This window comes from Mus pahari, chromosome 10 (assembly GCF_900095145.1).
Source record: "Mus pahari chromosome 10, PAHARI_EIJ_v1.1, whole genome shotgun sequence".
NCBI classification, from domain to species: Eukaryota; Metazoa; Chordata; class Mammalia; order Rodentia; family Muridae; genus Mus; species Mus pahari.
In genome coordinates, this window is record NC_034599.1 from 72,144,210 (window position 1) to 72,163,221 (window position 19,012).

The 19,012-nt window shown below is 45.5% G+C and overlaps 1 protein-coding gene across 2 annotated transcripts in view; it reads right to left on the reverse strand.

The window, feature by feature from the left end:
* Positions 1–19,012, reverse strand: part of Lrrc1 (leucine rich repeat containing 1) — a 112,619-nt gene that overhangs the window by 32,639 nt on the left and 60,968 nt on the right. For both annotated transcript variants that reach the window (XM_021206419.2, XM_029543245.1), the window contains exons 3-4: positions 10,744–10,822; positions 6,730–6,819 (exon numbers count right to left, since the gene is read on the reverse strand). In XM_021206419.2, the coding sequence (XP_021062078.1) occupies positions 6,730–6,819; positions 10,744–10,822 (169 nt within the window). The remainder of the gene's footprint in view (positions 1–6,729; positions 6,820–10,743; positions 10,823–19,012) is intronic.

Here is a 19,012-nt window from a genome sequence, read left to right on the forward strand (position 1 = left end):
AGGAGGAGGAGGAGGAAGAGGAGGAGGAGGAGGAGTTGTTGGAAGACAATGTGCTACTGATAGAGGGTGTTGTTGGGCTGGGGAGGGACTTTAGGTAAATAATGTTCTTCAGTCCATGCTCTGAATCAGGCCAGTTGAGAGAACTCAACGTGCATCTATTACTTCAGTAAAGGACACTATTACCAACATGAAAACCAAGCATTTTTAATAATTGATAAACATGATAAAAGTTAGATACTTAACATATATAAAGTTTTAATTTTGAACAATTCTACTAGTACTAATGATATTGGCAATTTACTTTATGATGCATTATTACAGCTGCTTTTCAGGGAAGAAGATGAGCAATGTCTCACACAACTCAGGGGTAGAAGGCCAGAATAACTGAGTCTGCACTGCAGCTGCTCCAGTATTCTGCTGCTCACTCGGGAGTTGGGGAGTGAGCCTTGTGAACTGGCAATGTACATCCATGTATGTGCATATGTGTATAAAGACATTATAAATGCGTATGTGGTGTGTGTGTGTGTGTGTGTGTATGTGTGTGTGAGAGTGATCTTTTAAGATCCACATGTTCAACAAAAGGTTTTCCTATCATACTCATTCCCTGTGCACTCGCAGACACACACACACACACACACACACACACACACACACACACTCCACCCTGAATCTAGGCTCACTCTGCGTGCATATGCCTGCAGAAGCTGGAGGAGGGCATCAGGTCTCCTGGAACTGGAGTTATGGGCAGCTGTGAGCCACCCAACAAAGGTGCTAGGAACAGAACCTGGGTCCCTGGAAGAGGAGGGAGCTATGCCTTCAGTTCCCAGGCTTTAGGTTGTTTGTTGGTTGTTTGTTTAAGATTTGGTGTGTGTGTGTGTGTGTGTGTGTGTGTGTGTGTGTGTGTCTGGCCTGTGTGTAATGTGCAATATCCGCATGGTTGATGCCCATGGAGACTAGACTAGGGCACCAGATGCCCCGGGTGGAGTTACAGATGCTTGTGGACCATCATGTGGATACTGAGAACTGAACCTGAATCCTCTGCAAGAGAAAATGGTGCTCTTAGGCGATGAGCCCTCCCACCCTGCCACAGGGAACTGGAGACTGACACCTCCCGGACACCTGCCACGTGCTCCTCCTCCTCTTCAGCACATCTTTTTTTTTTTTTTCCCTTGTACATACTGTATTTTTTCCTTGTACATACTGTATTTTTTTCCTTGTACATACTGTATTTTTAAAACCGCTGTACAGTGCCTCATTACCCACATAAATCTTATTTTTAAAAATCATCCCTCATTAATAAGCATCTCATCTTTCAACTTAGATTCCTGGCAAGTTAAAGGTCTGTGCAGCCCTGCTGGAATGGCCTCGCTGTCCTGTAGGACGAGAGAATTACCTCGCCACTAGAGCTAGCCCTGCCTTTGAGCAGCAGCAGGGTACACAAGCTAAGGAGCCAGCCTGAAGCACAGGAAGCAAGCCCTGGTCTCACACACTTCAGAACAGCAGCACACAAGTCACGCCCTCCCTAAGCTAGAATGGAGGGGGCTGACTCTATTTTTAGGATTCTATTTCAAGGGATTGAATGAATGGTTATTTTGAGACATTTACATTTTTTAAAGCCGTTTTTGTTTGTTTGTTTGTTTGTTTTCCGAGACAGGGTTTCTCTGTTTAGCCCTGGCTGTCCTGGAACTCACTCTGTAGACCAGGCTAGCCTCGAACTCAGAAATCCACCTGCCTCTGCCTCCCGAGTGCTGGGATTAAAGGTGTGTGCCACCACGCCTGGCTATAAAACCGTTTTAAATACTTTTTAATCCAACTTGATTCCACCAATTTTCATTATCTAGAAAATAGAATGAAAGATACTTAAACCAACCAAACAAATGGCAATATACTGCAAAATCATTTAATATATATATATATATATATATATATTTATGTGTGTGTGTGTGTGTACATATATACACACACACAGAGACATATATGTATATAGTAGCAATTTGAATGGAAAAAAAGCAGAAAACAACTTTGCTGGTGAAAGTATTTACTTCTGCTTTTAAAACAATTTTATAGCAATCCCCAGACTTCAAAAAGGACTTATTTAATAAGGCAGTTTTCTCCAAGGTTTTTGTCTCCTACCACACACAGGTGAGCAGCCCAGCACCAGCTCGGTCAGCCACTGCCCTGGGGCCTACTTAGTTCAAGTTCACTGAAATCAAGGTCACGGGCTCCAAGGGCAGCACATACAAAATCCTACCCACATGTTCTAGCTCAGCCTGCCAGGGAACCTAAGGCCTGCCTACTCAGTCTATTTCTACCACCAAATTATCATAATTACATGTTTACTGATAAGAGCTCTTCAGTGACCAGTGGCTGTGCCGGGGCTACGCTGGCGAGGCATAGACATTTCTGCTATTCTAAGCAGGCTACGCCGGGAGGAGAAAATTTAATCAAAGAAGAACACTCAGGCTATCTTTCCTTTTAGAGCATTAACTTAACAGCCAGGAATAGGGACTTTTCATGGCAATGTTACACGGGTCCAAGACAAGGTGGCACCACACTGCCCACAGCCTTCGCAGGCCCTCAGCTCTCCGCTAGTTTCCACTGGGGTCTTGTGCCCCGCAGCCTTCGCAGGCCCTCAGCTCTCCGCTAGTTTCCACTGGGGTCTTGTGCCCCGCAGCCTTCACCCCTCACCCCACCTCCATCCCCAGCCCGCATCACTTGAGCACCACAGAGATGGGCTAGCATGTGTCTGCTTGCTCGCAGGGAGCAAGTCATTTGGGCTGGTGACCTCAGGGCGATTCATCAATTATTAAATTCTTTCTGGAGTGCACTAGTCTGTGTTTTAGCACATTTCTGCACACGCTATGCAAACATTACTAATTCCTGAAAATGTTGACTCTCTTCAAGAGAATCAAAGTCATTCTTGCATGGACATGTTTTTAATTCTTTCCAGTACATATAACTAGGAGAATTCATTAAAATTCAATCCTCAGTCTTCAAACCTGTTCTGCCCTACAACCTCTTACAACTGCCACTTCCTTTATAGACCTGGGCACACTTGCCACTCTGTATAAAAAGGGTTGGATGCATGTGCCCTTTAGGGTCTGACTTTTCTAAGTATCATTTCAAGGCTCATTCGTGTGGTAGCATGTAGCAATACTAAATTTCTTTTTCCCAGTAGTTTACCGATGGAGGCACACTCACTCATGGATCCAAGTTTGAGTGGTTTCTACCGTGAGTGTATTATGAAGAACACTGCTATGAACTCACCAGCAAATTTGTGCATGGACATGTCTTTAATGCTCTGGAGTACATATGACGAGGAGAATAGCTGTGTTATGCGGGAACTCAGCTTGGCCTGGAGAGAAAATGCCCAACTGCTGCTATTGGGCTGCGCTGCTCAACTTTCCCACCAGTGCTGGGTAAAGGTTTCAACTTCTCTAGAACTTCAGTGACACTTGCTATCATGTGCCCTTTAATAGTCACCCTAGCAGATGTAACGTGGAAATTCACAGAAAGACCCATGACTTAAAAGCATTAAGACCATGGAAAGGGAGGAAAAAGTAAGTGTGCTTCCTGGGAGAAGGACACAATTTAACCGAACAGCAATATCTGCAGGGAGCCACTCCTGCTGCAGCTGACCCCACCTTGACCATCCACGGCAACGCAAACGCGAAGGTCACTTATCACCACTCTGCAGAAGATGCTAAGGTGGCTCAGTGTGGCTGGTGCCAGACTTGGGACCAAAGGCGCTGAGAGAGAGCATATGCGCATGCACCTGGGTAGCGCATGCCTCACTGCAGCTGCCATCAACACCTTGCCCCATTCCCTACGCTAACACAGCTGCTCCCACTACACTGGAATTAGCTCTAAGCTTTCTGGCAACAAAGGCAGAGAAGTAAATGTGATAAATGTCAGAACTGGTACTAAAATGAGAAAAGCTTCCTATTCTTTGGCAGATATTTTTCCCTAAAAATAACCCCCTTTTCTCTTTAATAGCTCCTTACAGCAGAAAAAAGAAATTAAGCAATACTAATAGACAAAACTTATTCTTCGTTAGAAGCTGCACCTTTCATAGTTATTTCATAACTACTTTTTATAGCAGCTGAGTCCAGGGCATTGCACTGGGGCAGAGCTTCCAAGAACTCTAAGCTCAGAACCTATCCCGCCTCGCTGTGCTGAAGAAGTGAATTCTGTGTGCTCTGTTGTGTGTGTTCACCTAGCAGGTGAAGCGTGGGGCCAGCCAAGGCCCCTGCTGTTAATGAAGTTTTACTGATGCAGGTACATAAACTTATTGTGGACAGCTCAACACCCAACACCTAACCTTTTCTGTAGCAACCCAGATCGGAGGTGATTACAACATAGAAGTAACTGCTCAGGGAGCCTGTGGGTCTGGCACTGGGCTCACTCACATCTACCACTGCATGAGGTGAGGCCAAACAGGAGGCTCCCAACCCATACATGAAGAATATACTTCCGCTGGTCTAGAAAGAGAGGGCACTGGATGGATTTTACGGTATATTTATATGAAAGGCTTTGGAGTTCCCTGCTTGGTCCATGCACAGATCTACACCACAGCAAAATCTGCATAGCACATGAAGATACAAAGGTTCATGGGCTATCTGAAACTCAGTCCCTAGATTTAACTAAAAATGTCTGTGGAGGACTCTTCAAAGCTAAAGCTGACCTGACTCGAAGATCAGCTGAGCAAGCACTGGCTATCGGTTCTCAGAACGATCTGGGAAGACTTCAATGGAACTCACAGGAAGCCCAGAAAACCAGGCCTCGAGAACCTCTGAGCTGAGCTGTAGCAGTCGATAACAAAAGGGAGCTCCCCATACACCTACAACACACCTCTATAGTCCTTACATTTATTACTTCAAATACAATACTTTATGCACTGATATTCATATTAAAACTAGGACAGGTTTTATTTTGTAGCCCTCGATGGCCTTGACGCTCACTATGTTGACCAAGTTGGCCCTGGTGGTCACAGAGCTCTTCTGCATCTGGCATTAAAGATATGCACCACCACACTCTGCTAACATTTTGTTAAAAATAAGAAACTTTACAATGTGTGCGCCTACCTCCGCCGTCCTCCACACCTAAGAAAGAGTACTGAGCTACTGATGCTTATCATCTTTATGTGAGTTCAGCACAGGCAAGGCTTAATCATGCCAAACATTTTGCTCTGTATTTGGTGACAAAACCACAGGCAAGGAGTTCCTTTCTCTTCCTGACTGTAAGATGAAAGAAGGTGACTGCAAAGGCAGGTGTAGGCATTATGTTTTTGTGCACTGTGTAAACGTTCCACCACTATGTGAGGGAGAGAGGGAGGGAGACTGAGATCTGCCGCTAGGAGATAAGAGAAAAGAGTTCTTTGAGTTCGCCTGGAGAATGGAAGGTCACAAATGCAAGCATCATTGGGACCTTGCAAGGGAGGCAGCCAGATTAGCGTGTGGGGTTAAGATAGATTGTTAGACTGCCCAGGTATTGGGGTGAAGCTTGAAAATAAATCTTGGTCTCTCCATGTTGCTACTGAGAACTAGCTAGGATAAAGAAATACAGCTACAGTATATTAATGTATATAAATAACATTTATAGGCAGGGGCATCTGTTAGGTCACCATGCCAATTTTTACATTTTCATCTATTATGGAAAGGTCTTTGTTAAGGTTCTATTGACAAATTGCCATACTCTCTGCCTGTTTTTCTTCCTTATGGAGTTTGAACACAGTATTTCTTAGCCGCTCTTATTTCTTCTTAGGGAACCCTCTGTTCTGTTCAGATCCCTGGCCTACTTTTTTAACTGGGTCATTTTCCTGACTCTGTTGTTGGAATTCTTTGTATATTCTGGATACTGATCTTCTCTCAGGTGGCATAGTTCCCCTCCCACTCTGAGGGCTTCCCCTTCACCCAGCGGATTATTTCCTTTGTTGTACAGGAACTTTTTCATTTTATGAGATGTCCTTTGTCCAGTGTTGGCTTAAATTCCAGAGCAAATGGGAGTCCAGAATTCAGTTCCCAGCACCCATTTCAAGCAGATCCGGGGAGCCTAACACCCTCTTGTTGGCCTCCATGGGCACTTAACAAGTGCATGGCAACATAGACATAGACACAGGCACACACACACATACACACACACACACACACACACATACACCACACATAAAAGCTATGGAACAAAACAAAACTTTGAAGCAAATCAGATTTCTTACAAATAAAACAAAACAAAACAGCACCACAGTATATAACCATTAAGATTTAGGACAACTGGGTACTGGTGAAATAGCTCCATGGGTAAATGCACGCTTTGCTATGCAAGAATGGGTATCTGGATCCCAAATTTTATGTAAGAAACTGGGCATGGCCAGAGGTATGCCTGTAACCCCAGAGCTGTGTGGGGTAGAGATCGGAATCACTGGCAATGGCTCAGTGAGACCCTGTCTCAAATGAACAGAGCAGAGAGTGATAGATGACAGAGCAGAACACCACAGTCCACTGCCCTCTGGCCTCACACATGCAGTGTACACAGGGGAGCGCAGATGGACAATAAATAATAAGACACAGGAATGACCTCACAGTCAAAGGGAAGGCTGACTTTGATCTTTCTCGACGGTGACAACCGAAGAACAGGTGACCCCTTGCTGTGTAAAGGCTAGAAAGGCACAGAGCGTGAGGCTGACAAACGTCCCTTTCTCCCTGGCACTCACAAGCGCCTGCAAGAACTTACTTTCCAATATTCTCTGGCAGAGACTGCAGCGAGATGTCATTTACAGAAAGACATGTTAAGTTCTGTAGTTCAGGAAAGCTCTCAGGCAACCTAAAACAACAACAACAGATATGTTAGCTTCACAAGTAAGGCAGCGGACACCAAGTATAGATACAGACTTGCCCCGTGTGCCAGCTGTAACAGCCACTGTCAGTTGCCTTCTATTATGGAATATATGCCGTGTCTTCCTGTGTGTGCTACACCTTTAGGCAATAACAAACAAACAAATGGCTTTGTCCACCTTCTATGGACAGGCTATGTAGATGATTACTGATACGGAGACGAAGACACAATCCCAAAAGCGGGTGGATGTGCAGGGTCTAACACAGAGTGGGTGCTCTAGAGGGCTGAGTGTTCTGTAAGAAGGATACTGCCCCTTGAGCCATAACGGATGGGAATTCAGCTGGGTGTGATGGCAGGCTCCTTTAATCCCAGCATTCCCAGGCACAGGCAGGTAGATCTCTGTAAGTTCCAGGCCAGCCAAGGCTGCACAGTGAGACTACATCTCAGACAAAGAAGAAAACCCTAAGAAACAAACTAAAACAAAAACCTCCCAAGGATGGAAACACTGCACTCACTGGTTAAAGAAAATGCAGACAATTTAGCCAGCCGGTGGGGTTAAGCCACAGGATGGCTGGTCACCACCACCCAGGGCAAAGGATGACTCTGCACTGATGGGCTGCCTGCCAACTGCTACTGGTTAACTTTCTCAATTCATTTTATATAACTTTATCTTTCACTGCATTATATATCCCCAAAACACTTTAATATGCCTCAAACTCCACAACATAGGAAAAAAAATCAATATAAAAATTATTATTTAAATTTTACAAAGATATTCTAATCTTAAGATTCCTACAGTTACCTGTGTTGGGGGGGGGGGGAATCATGACTAAAGATGAAAGGATCTCATCACATCTAAAACAAGATTGCAACACACACACACACACACACACACACACACACACAAGTACACACATACTCACTCCCCCAGCATGGACAGACCTCTGGCTTTAGCAGTGAGCTCTTCACCACTATATTTGTCTTTTCCTTTGTTAGATTCATTTGCATACAAAAGAAATCCTATATTAATGTTTGACATTTTAATACAGGTTTATTTCATAATTCAAAAAAACAAATCCAGGTATCCAAGAACAGGAATGTTTTGTTAAGCTATTGGGAACAGCTTTCCGAAGATTGTTACTTACAACTCAAAAGACAGAACTTACTTGGTCTGTCTTGGCTTTTACCACAAGTATATATCCCTTTGTGATCTCAGAAGCAGCTGAAGTGTTCTTAAAGCAAGTAAAATGCATTAGCCAACTGGTCCGCCTTTCTGCCAGCTGCCAGCAGGAAGAGGAGTATGTGAGTAGTGTGTGAGTGTAGCACGGGGAAGGAGGCAGAGGCGGGGTGGGGAGGAGGTCCCAAGGCTCACCCTGCTCCCTCCATACTAGCTGCACTGTCTAGAGGTCCATTCACCTGGTGGAGGATCGGGTTCCTCAGCCATAAACTAAGTGGGCCACATAATTACCAAGTTACCTTCAGCTCACAGATAACATCTTATTCTTTTTTTTTTTTAAAGATTTATTTATTTATTATATGTAAGTACACTGTAGCTGTCTTCAGATACTCCGGGAGAGGGCATCAGATTTCATTATGGATAGTGGTGAGCCACCATGTGGTTGCTGGGATTTGAACTCCGGACCTTAGGAAGAACAGTCGGGTGCTCTTACCCACTGAGCCATCTCACCAGCCCATAACATCTTATTCTTTACATCAGGACACCTACCAAACTCAAGTGACTTATCTCTAAGAATCCTGCACATAAGAGCCAGGATAAAAACAGGGATAAGCTGGGTGTGTTCTAGCCGAGGCAACAACTGTGGAGGCAACAATTGGCAGACTTAAGAAAGAGCAGAGCAGAAAATCAGAAGGTGATTAAAGTGACTGAGTGGTTAGGTCTCAGCTGCAGGAGAGTACTCCTAGCTCACCAAGCCAGGTAAGCTGCTGTTGAGCTCAGTTCGCTCAGCTCAGTGAGCACTGACTGAGCAATTCCTCCAAGAAGGACAGTTGGGCTGGAGATACGGTAATAAAGGAGAGAGAAATGCAAGTCAGTGCCTCACTTCTAAGGGGAATCTTTATCAGAGGGATAACTTCAGTGTAAATTCCAAGTACTACGAAAACACACGAACAGAGCTGTGAACGACCAGAGGGGCATTGGGGGGGGGGGGGGAAAGCTTTCTGAAGACCTAAAGGGTGGTAGAGGGACCGGAGCTGTCAGGAATGGGGAGCTGGAAAATGAACAGTGCTTCATTACTGCTCAGTCTGACCAAAGCAGGTGAGGACAATCGGGGTAGACACTGTCTGAGCACAGAGCGCTGAGGAGGCTCTCAAAGCCCTGAGTGGGGGAGCCCTGAGGTTTGGGGACAGGACACTCAAGAAGTTTGAGGATAAGGAAGGATTGTGTGGAGGTCGGTAAGAGGGACATACAGCTCGAGGGCAGGAACAAGTTAAGAAAGGTAGTAGGTTTTACAACAGAAAAGATTATTATTTTTAAGTTATAAATGATAAGAGTATCAGTCATTGAAATTCAAAAGAGAGAAACCAGAAACACTGTAAAAACATATTTAATTCTTGGCAACCAGATATGGGTATAACAAAATTGTATAGGGAATTGTTCCATACTCAAGGAGTCTCAATTTTGAAATAAAGGAGATAAATCCAGTTCAGTTTCAAAGAAGGGACCAGCTGTGTCCAGAGCCTTGAGAAATCCTACAAGTGGACTCGATGGCCAAGAGAAACCTCTGGAAGACACACCTAAGAGCTGCCTCTTTATTCCCTTATGGGCACCAATTTATTTATCCTGACAACACAGATACCGGAAGGCAGGTGTCCATGGAGTCCCAACTCATCCAGGCCACAAGGACTCTTGCAAATGCCCCTCAGCCACACGCAGACAGTGTTCTGTGAAACACCAGGAAGGCAGACTGCCTTAAGGAGTCAGATGGGGCAGGCGGCCATCCTCAGAATGCTAAGCCTAAGGAACCCCATAGCCCTGCAAAGGCGAGGAAAGCGTGGCGTTGAGAGCGTTTCTGTGAGTGCTCCTTTTATAAAAGGTGGAGACTATAAACGTCTCACGACTGGACTACTGCAAGGCAGTTGAGTAAGAGTTTTCAGGCTGCGGACATATGTCAGTGGAAAGGCACATGCCTTAAGTCAATGACGACAGGCAACTTCCTGGGTAAATATGCTGGAGTCTCTCTGGTCTCAGCCGTATCCCGTGAGACAAGAGACAAGTTGGAAATGTATTTTTATTGTATTTTTTTATCTCTCTCTCTCTCTCTCTCTCTCTCTCTCTCTCTCTCTCTCTCTCTCTNCACACACACACACACACACACACACACACACACACACACACAGAGCACATATATGTGCCATGGTGCATGTGTGGAGGTCAAAGGAGAGCCCACAGGAGTCCGTTCTCTTCCATTACGTGGGCTCCAGGAACTGAATTCTCCCTCCCCGCCGCCAGACTTGCAGCCACGTGCCTTTACCTGCTAAGCCAATTCTCCTGCCCAACTGAGAATCGCTTCAGCTGCACTTCTTTATGCTGCTTCAGAAACGTGCTCTTTAGCTCCTGCTTTGTACATCCTTCTCAGCGACTCCATCAGTACCACAGTGCACCTTTGTACATCCTTCTCAGCGACTCCATCAGTACCACAGTGCACCTTTGTACATCCTTCTCAGCAACTCCATCAGTACCACAGTGCACCTTTGTACATCCTTCTCAGCGACTCCATCAGTACCACAGTGCACCTTCCTCCACTGCTTACTTGCCTCCCACTGCTTATTGTTTATGAACATACATTTGGAAAATCAGTCATTTGGCAGAGACAGCGCCCCACCACTTGGTTGCATACTGTGCTTGGCTGTCAAGCATGCCAGCCTTAATCGAATGTGAGGTAGAAAGGTTACCTGGTGAGTGGGTTTCCGCTGAAGTCCGCTACCTGCAGCGCTTTACAGAAGGAGATGCTTTCAGGAATTTCAGGTATATCTGGAGGAAGAAACAAAGTCCAGCAGCACTGTTAACATCTCACCATCCTCAGGACAAAACCCAGCTGCCTTCACTTCATTCGAATATGGCCCTGGCTTGTTCTTACAACTATTTTTCTACATTTCTTCAGAAAATATGTTCTTTAAGGAAGCACATTAAAAGTGTATAGGCCCAATGAGCAGGGTTCTAGGTTCAATGTTTTAGCTCACACAGATGAAACGATGCCAACAGATAATGTTGTCAGTTGGTGTGTGAGTGGAAACATGGTCCCGTGTGAAGGAGCTGGAGAGGTCTGACCCGCCTTGGCTTCGTGTAGATGAAGTGAATCAAAGACTCAGGGGGAAGGCTGGAAGGCTGGAGAGGATCTGCAGTGTAAAACCTAACCCTCCTCAACAGGGGGTGCAGAGAAGACAGGCCCTTCTGCACTTGCAATGGGAGGTTCCTGCATGCCTGCTGCAAGAGACAGACATGTGACAGAGCAAGCTGCACAGCTGAGGAGACACCACTGCTTCCGTCTGCATGCCAGACCCCACCGCAGGAGTCATGGCTGCCCGACGGGATCCCAGGGCAGCCAAGGTCAGGAGGCAGTGCTGAACCTCTGCACTTGCCCCAAAGGACAACATGAGCAAAGCAACGCTCTCAACAGTCTCACTCGGTAGACCTTTGGCACCAGGTAATTAATCATGATGTTCCCAAGAAGTGAAGAGATAGAAAGCATAAACTCCTGCTTGAGTTATATAAGCAGAAAAGTTGTAGAGTAAACGAACAGCTGTCTTGAATCACAGCAGCAGACAGTCATGACACCTCAACAAATTTCCAAACTTCAGCTAGTTTGTAGACCCAGGACCCCGTGAATGAAGGGGAGGCCATGTTTGCCTGAGGAGTGACCCCACTGCAAGAGTGGAAAGTCTTACTACTCCTCTTTCCTCTTTTACTCCTATCCTTCCTTTTAAAAGACTTTTATAAAAGGTAAAGCGTGCATGCATCCAAGGATAGGCAATACATCCAATCAAAATGTGAGGGCCTTCTGCCTCAGTGACAGATCCAGTAGCGTAGGTCATACAGAGATACCCTTCTAAGAGGAAAGATAAATTGTTGCTCCTGACCCTTCTACCACCAAGAGAGAATCAGTGTTGAGCAGGCCTCCTTGCATTCTGGAGGCAGCACATCCCTTACTTTGGCCCATATACCAAGGACGTGAAAACCAGCTAGCCTTAACTGGTGGCCCAGGACAGAAGGCAACTCTTCAACAGGTCCCTGCTACTGTGAGTGGGCTCTTCTGCTTCCTGGGCTCTATGATCCAGGAGACCCACATAACTGAAGTGGCAGGGGCAGACAGCGATGGTACTGGGCACCTCTGGTGGCCCCCATAGTGGATCTCTGCAGGTACCACCTAGAAGTGGACAGCTGCAGTATACAACTCCTGTCTGGGACAACTCTGAAGGACAGTGATGAACGGAGATCTTCATAATGGGAAAAACTCTGGGTAGTGCATACACATAATGATGGTCCACTGAGCTTGGAAGAAGAAACACTCAGACGTGCAAGTAAACAGTTGTCTGTGAGCTGTGGTCATGTGGCTGAATGGTGGGAACCTTGAAAGATGCAGGGTGAGAAGACTGGTGAGTAGAAGATTGGTGAGAAAGGCAGCTGAGAAGGAAACACGCAGACGGATAGCAAGGAACATGAAGGTATTTGTATCACGTGCAAATTCTGAACTGAAGGTTACCCTCAGCAAAGGAGAACAATGACAAGTAGCTAGGGTGACCCACTCTATGGACGGCAGGCAGTCAGCCTCTTTCCCTGACTATCCTTGTCATTGCCCGATGTCCACCTGGACAAAACGGCTCTGGTGGCAGGGATGGAAGCTATGCATGGGTTTAATAATGTAAGCCTCTACTTACAAAGGTGGATCAAATACATCAGCTGCAGAGATCAATACTGAGCCCCCACTGAGCACCATTCCCAGGGTGATGAGCCAAGTTACCTGGTAGTGGGCTTTATATTTAAGTGGAAGGATACCAGATAGTTCCGAGTGTGGACTTGCCTTCCTGCATGTAGTTCTTCTGTCAGAATTACCATCCGCTAACTTACAATGCCTTACCACCATCACGGTATTCCATGCATCTGACCAAGGACTCGCTTCACAGCCAAAGAAGTGAGGCAGTGAGCTTATGTATCCTGAAGCAGTTAGCTTGACAAAAGGGTGGAATGGCCTTTGAAAGACACAGTTACGATGCCACAGGTAGCAATAGCCGGGAGGTCTGGGGCAGGGTCTCCTAGAAGGCTATACCACCATCAATTGTACAGTATTGCTTCTCCTTGAGCCAGGATTTAGGGCTCCTGGAATTAATGGGGTAGTACCACTCATCCACCATCATCTTTGGTGACCTACTCACAAAGCTTGACCTCAGGCTCTATTGGCCAAATGGTTTGATTCTGGAGGGGGAATGCTCCTGCTGGAAGCACAACTCTTCCATTGGGCTGGAAACTAAGGCTGCTGGCTACTTTTGGTTCTGATGCCTTCGAGTCAACAGGCTGAGAAATGAGTTACTGTGGAAAGGATGATTTATCCAGGCCTTCAGGAAGAAACTGGACTGTTTTTCCCCCACAGTGCAAAAAGGCATATCCAGAATAGAAGAGATCTGTGATGGTGTCTCTTGGTGGTATGATAGCCTATGATTAAGGTCAGTGAGCAGCTACAATTCAAACCGTGCAGGGACGATAAATGGCCCATAACCTACAGAAATGGAGGCATGAGTCACCCCTCCGGATAAAGAACCAAGCAAGACCTGTTGAGTTGCTTGCAGAGAATGAAGGGAAAACAGAGGATCATTAGAAAAAGGTAGCTATAAACAGCAGGTAAGGCCGTATGACCAGTTACAGAAATGAGTAGTGCCATAACTGCCAGGAAGGTTTGCTCCTATTTTGCTAATAACAGTGTTTTAGTTGTATGCCAGATAGTTGTATGATGTTAGGTAGAATCATGGCCGTTTCTGTTTTCACTTAGAAAGTAAACATGACATAAGGAGATATAATTAGGTATCAAGCTGGCAAGCAGTGAACTTCTGATGGCTAATCTTGATTATCAACTTTACTGGGTCTGGAATAAACTAAGAGACACACCTCTGGACAGATTAGAAGAGGAAGTCCTATAGGATTAAATAATGATGGATGGTCTTCTGCAAGGTGAGTGGCATCTTATGGTAGCAGCCCAGCCATGAACTGGCCTGAGGGAAAGCCATGCTGCTTTTGCCTCCTCTCCTCACTCAATAGTGCACCTACCCTGTTGCTGCCTCTTCTGCCGTCCTTCCCTACGTCAGAACCCAGCTTCCTCAGCCTGCCGACATGGACAGAAGCCTTGTGGACTGAGCAAGCACCAGGCTCTCAGCCTCTCCAGTGTACATCTGACCGTTGCTGGACTCTCCAACTCAAACAATGTAAGCCAATTTAACAACACCCCCCCCCCGCGCGCCTTTGTAGTAGATGCTCATTCTGCTAGTCCTGCTCTTGTACAGAGCCTTGACAAGTACAAAATATCAAAATGCCAAATATCGGAAGAGGGGGGTCTTTGCCAGTTATTACTCTGATGGGAGATAAACATTCAGAATATATAAAGAACTCAAGATCAAAACATTAAATAACAAAACAAATAATCCAACTAAGAAATGGGGGAGGGGGGAAAGGCTGGGCAGTTTTCAAATGAAGCTCAAACTTCCAATAAATGCAATGCTTAATTAACATGCTTAGCCATTAGGGAAAAGCACACGAAAACGATTCTTATCCCATCTCATCGCATCCAATCAAGAAGAGGTGAGATTCCTGGTGAAGGTGGGGCAGAGGCTCCTTTATACTGTCAGGGATGTGATGGGCCCGGGCTCTGTATAATCAGTCGAGTGATTCCTCCAAACACTAAATGTAGAACTACCAGAGCACCCAGCTATCTAGTGCTTGAGAATGTACCCAAAGGACGAAAGTCAGTATACAGTGGGGATATCTTCCTGTATTTCCTATAGGACTCTTCATAACAGCCAAATTACATAGCCGGCCTAGATGCCTACTGACGCAGAAATGGGTGAAGAAAATGTAGTCTACACTCACGCTGCAGATTTATTCTGCCATAAGAGATAAGATTATGCCATTCGTAGGAAAATGAGTGGAACAAATGATCACATAAGCAAATGAAGGCGGTATAACAAAGACGAGTACCACAGGTGGTCCTTCTTCCACGGGAATTGTGCAAAAATAACATGGAAGAGACAGGGTGATGACCAAACTTAGGAAGCTGCAGCTGGGAGGTTGTAAGCCTCAGCTACATAGTAAGATCCAGGATATCTGGGAGACATAATGAAACCCTACCTCAAAGTAATGACAAGAGAGGTGAAGTCGAGGAGTGGGAAGTGGGCTGGACGAGTAAGGATGTGGAAGAGGAAAAGAAAGCAGAAAACCAAAAGTGGATATGACTGGAGCACATACATTAGGGGCATGTGTCTGCACAATTAATAGCTTCTAATTTAAAAGCAGGCAAAGGCAATAAAAAGGCATGAATCTGTCACAGGATTAGCACTGCTGTTTCTGGAACCTAGACAGCTGTAGGACACAGGCCTGCCTTGGCCTGAAAGGTGCTCAGCAGCCTTCTCAGACCACAACAGCCCCTTCCTGTCTCTATTTTGGGTCTGCTGGGTCTGTTTAATGCTGGGGAAAAGAGGTGCCTTTTAACTGCCTGATGCTCTATCAAGAAAAGTAATTAGGGGGAAAAGATACATAGCTCAGGAAGCAGACTTCCATTCTATAAGACAGACAGCTCAGGGAGCGGGCGTCTACTCTATCTAGGGGTCAGGAACACCACTGAGGCCTGAAAAGATGGCCAGCATGGATCACATGAATTCCAAAGACTCTGCTCAGTAATGGTGTGGAATGTGGGGATCCCAGGATAACAGGCCACAGCTGAGCAAGTCCGGACAAAGGCAACCTACACTAGGCCTGGCTAGAAGGCATTCCTGCTCCAGGGTAAACAGAGGGGATATCTAAAGTAGAAGGAACACAGAGCCAAGCCTGACTTCTTTCCACTGCACGCACACGCCAATCTTGACCTTTAAACATCTATGCTCTAAGCTAACGGTTTCAGACAAGAATGGAATGAGTGTGACTTAAAGAGTGCTAAGCCCTCGTGTGCTTTTAAAGACGGTGACTGAAAGCCTGGGGTTCCCCTGACCTCAGGTTACAGCTTTGTTAAGATAGCATTAGCCAGGTAACTGGTGACAGTCTATCAGTGGTTCTTAGCAAAGCTCAAGAGCAGGAGAGAAGCCACTAGCAGAGGACAAGCTCAGGCTTGAATGTGAGGTGAGGAGGGGGTGACTGAGGACAGCACAGATGGCCAGTGGAGGGTCTGGAGACAGGACTAGAAAGCTCCAGGGACACAGGTTCAGTCTAACCATCCACTGTGAACTTGCGGCACACAGCTTCCTTTTCTATGACAAGCAGTTACAGCTCTGCCTTACAGTTAACAAACACACTGAAGAAGAGTGAGGTCATTAACAAGAATATAAGAGTTTCACTGTTGCTCTAATGATTTGAGAAGCAATAATGACTTAAACCCAGAATCACATGTATTTCCATATAAAGGTTAGAGACATTTAGTATTATATTCTTAGTAAATTAATACCTAGTGTTAAGATTTCCATCGACTCATTAAATTACATAACCCAAAACTTCTACTTGCCAATACTGTAAAAGACAAAAAAAAAATTTAATCTTACTTTTTATAGTTTATATTAGACATGTCCAAGAACAAAAATAACAAAATCTCTCTGAGGCATTTTGCATGTATCAGATTTTGTTATTTTTATTCCTCTTTCCCCCAAAATGTTAAGATAACCTTTAATTCAGATCTACTGCAAGTTATCATCATCTCCGAGTTTGAACTGCTTTTGACAAGTGGGTTTTAGCTGTCTTGGAAGGAACACACCAAATCCGCAGTTTACCAGAAAGACAGTTTCCATGGCCGGGGTGAGGACGCTCACATCAGCGCAGAGCTCTGACACACAGCAGGCAGGCCACCATTCCCACCCTCTTTGCTGGAGGCTACTCGCACAGACAGAGCCTTCACAGCAGATACAGCACTTTAGACATGATTTCAAAGGACATCCCCTGCCCTTCAGGGAATCTACTTTTAACAAACAGGATGGGATTCTATTCCATCCCACACCAAAGCAATGTGTAAGCTTAGTTTATATGTTCCTATAAGAAATAAAGAAGTCACCAAATCCCCAAATTATCAAGATGAAACATCTGATGTTCATAGCACCAGCCCACCACTATTTTAGTTATGTCAAGGAAGTCAGGCGATGTGACCTTTTCCTTCTAAGCACGGCTTTCAGTCCTGGCTTCAGAACTTGGAGCCCTTGCTTTTGTGGAAGACTGTGGACAGCCTGCTTTGTCTATCATGACACATTACACTTGAGTGGATAAATTAATTGCTCGCTGGCACTTATCCTGTGAAACAAATACTGAGATGGAGAGTAGCAGACCTGTTTAGAAACACAGAAGCATCCACTAAATGCTCCAAGACCACTCCACCGACATCTGGAAAAGCAGAGCTTTGGTGAAATCCCTCTGCAAGAAAGACACAAAGGTCCCATTGAAGACGACAGAGCCACATCTGAGGCACTCCAGACACACTGCAGGAACTACAGATGACAGAGGAGTGTACACAGAGAAACACAAAATACTGTCAGGTTGTTGTGTCATGCAGAAATGGGGGTGGGTGAGGAGAGTGGGGATGGGAGGAAGCAAGAGTGGGTGAGCCTCCTGTTTTAAGGATGCAGCACAAATACCTGGAGGGCCATTGGGTAGAAAAGAAAGGAACTGGGGAATAGGCAGCGGTCAAGAGCAAAAAGCATCACTTAGAGCGTGGCCCACACAGCAAGGAAAGAGGGAAGAAAGGTGTAGCTGTAAGCTAATTTCTAGGAATAAACTATTGTCTTTAAAAGGGATGTAAGGAGAAGCTAAACAACAAAGGCCAAGGAGCCAGATGAGGAGGAAGACAAATGTAAAACAAGAGCCAGACTCCAGTCTCCAAAGCAGCACACACTAGCTGACTAGATGAGAAAAATGGGGAGAACACGGTAAGGGTTTCTCATTGTGATGCTGAATGAATGAATGAATGAATGAATGACAGAGGACTGTTGTTTAATTTGAAATGATATCCAGGGCTAGCAGGCTATACTCTGTCTTTTATTAAACTGTGGCAAACATATTTTTCTTACCAAAATAAGAGATGAAAATCCTATGTTGAATAAATCCAATAAAACAGTAGCAGCAGCAGCAACAACAACCAGCTACATACACTGCTCATCTGTTTAGCATGCATCCCACAGACACATAACCTGAATGTAATTTGGGGCATTACTTTGAGTCCGTCTCTGTTTTGCCTAAAGCTGGTTATATGAAGTAAGGGGTAGAACCTTCCACATATGGAGTCCCATTGGCACTAGTGGTTTCTAATGTCACACCTCCCATTAGAGATGGCAGCTCACACACTTCTGCCATTGTCATTATCAAGGGCAGGTGCAGGAATGGCTTTGGTGAAGGCAAGCTCACCTACCCCAGACCTTTGCACGGCTCATGGAGCTGAGCTCTGGGCTTCCATCTATACATAAACAGTCTGAGGATGCCCTAAAGCCAGTGCACCAGTGCAGACCGTACATCTCTATGTTTCCTCGGAGATCCTGAGCACTGATAGCTAGCTAAGTATTTTGACTTTCATAACAATTCACCGGTCCACAGTTCATCTAAACCTTCAGATTCCAAATGCTTCCTTGAGTTCTAAAATCAGTATTGTTCCATTCCCAAGGCACAACACTGAGCAGTGCTTCAGCTGGAGGCAGGGAGCTCCCGGCTGCTGCTCCGTTCTGATTTCCCACTATGGTCTGCTTTCCACCTCTGCTTCCTATTGTTCCTCGGTACACATCAAAAAGTCAGAGAAAGGAAAGAAGCTGGTGAGATGACCTATCTGAACTGTCTCTTTTGCTCTGCCGTGGCAGGCTCCCACCACTGTCCCTTTCCCACCAAGCCCCTCACGCATACAGGATCCCTCAGAATCATCTCCCATCCTGGTTTGCAGCCAACCATCTCCAAGACATTATATGTCAGTGCCTGGGGCACGGGAAGCTTCAGTGGTAATTCTAA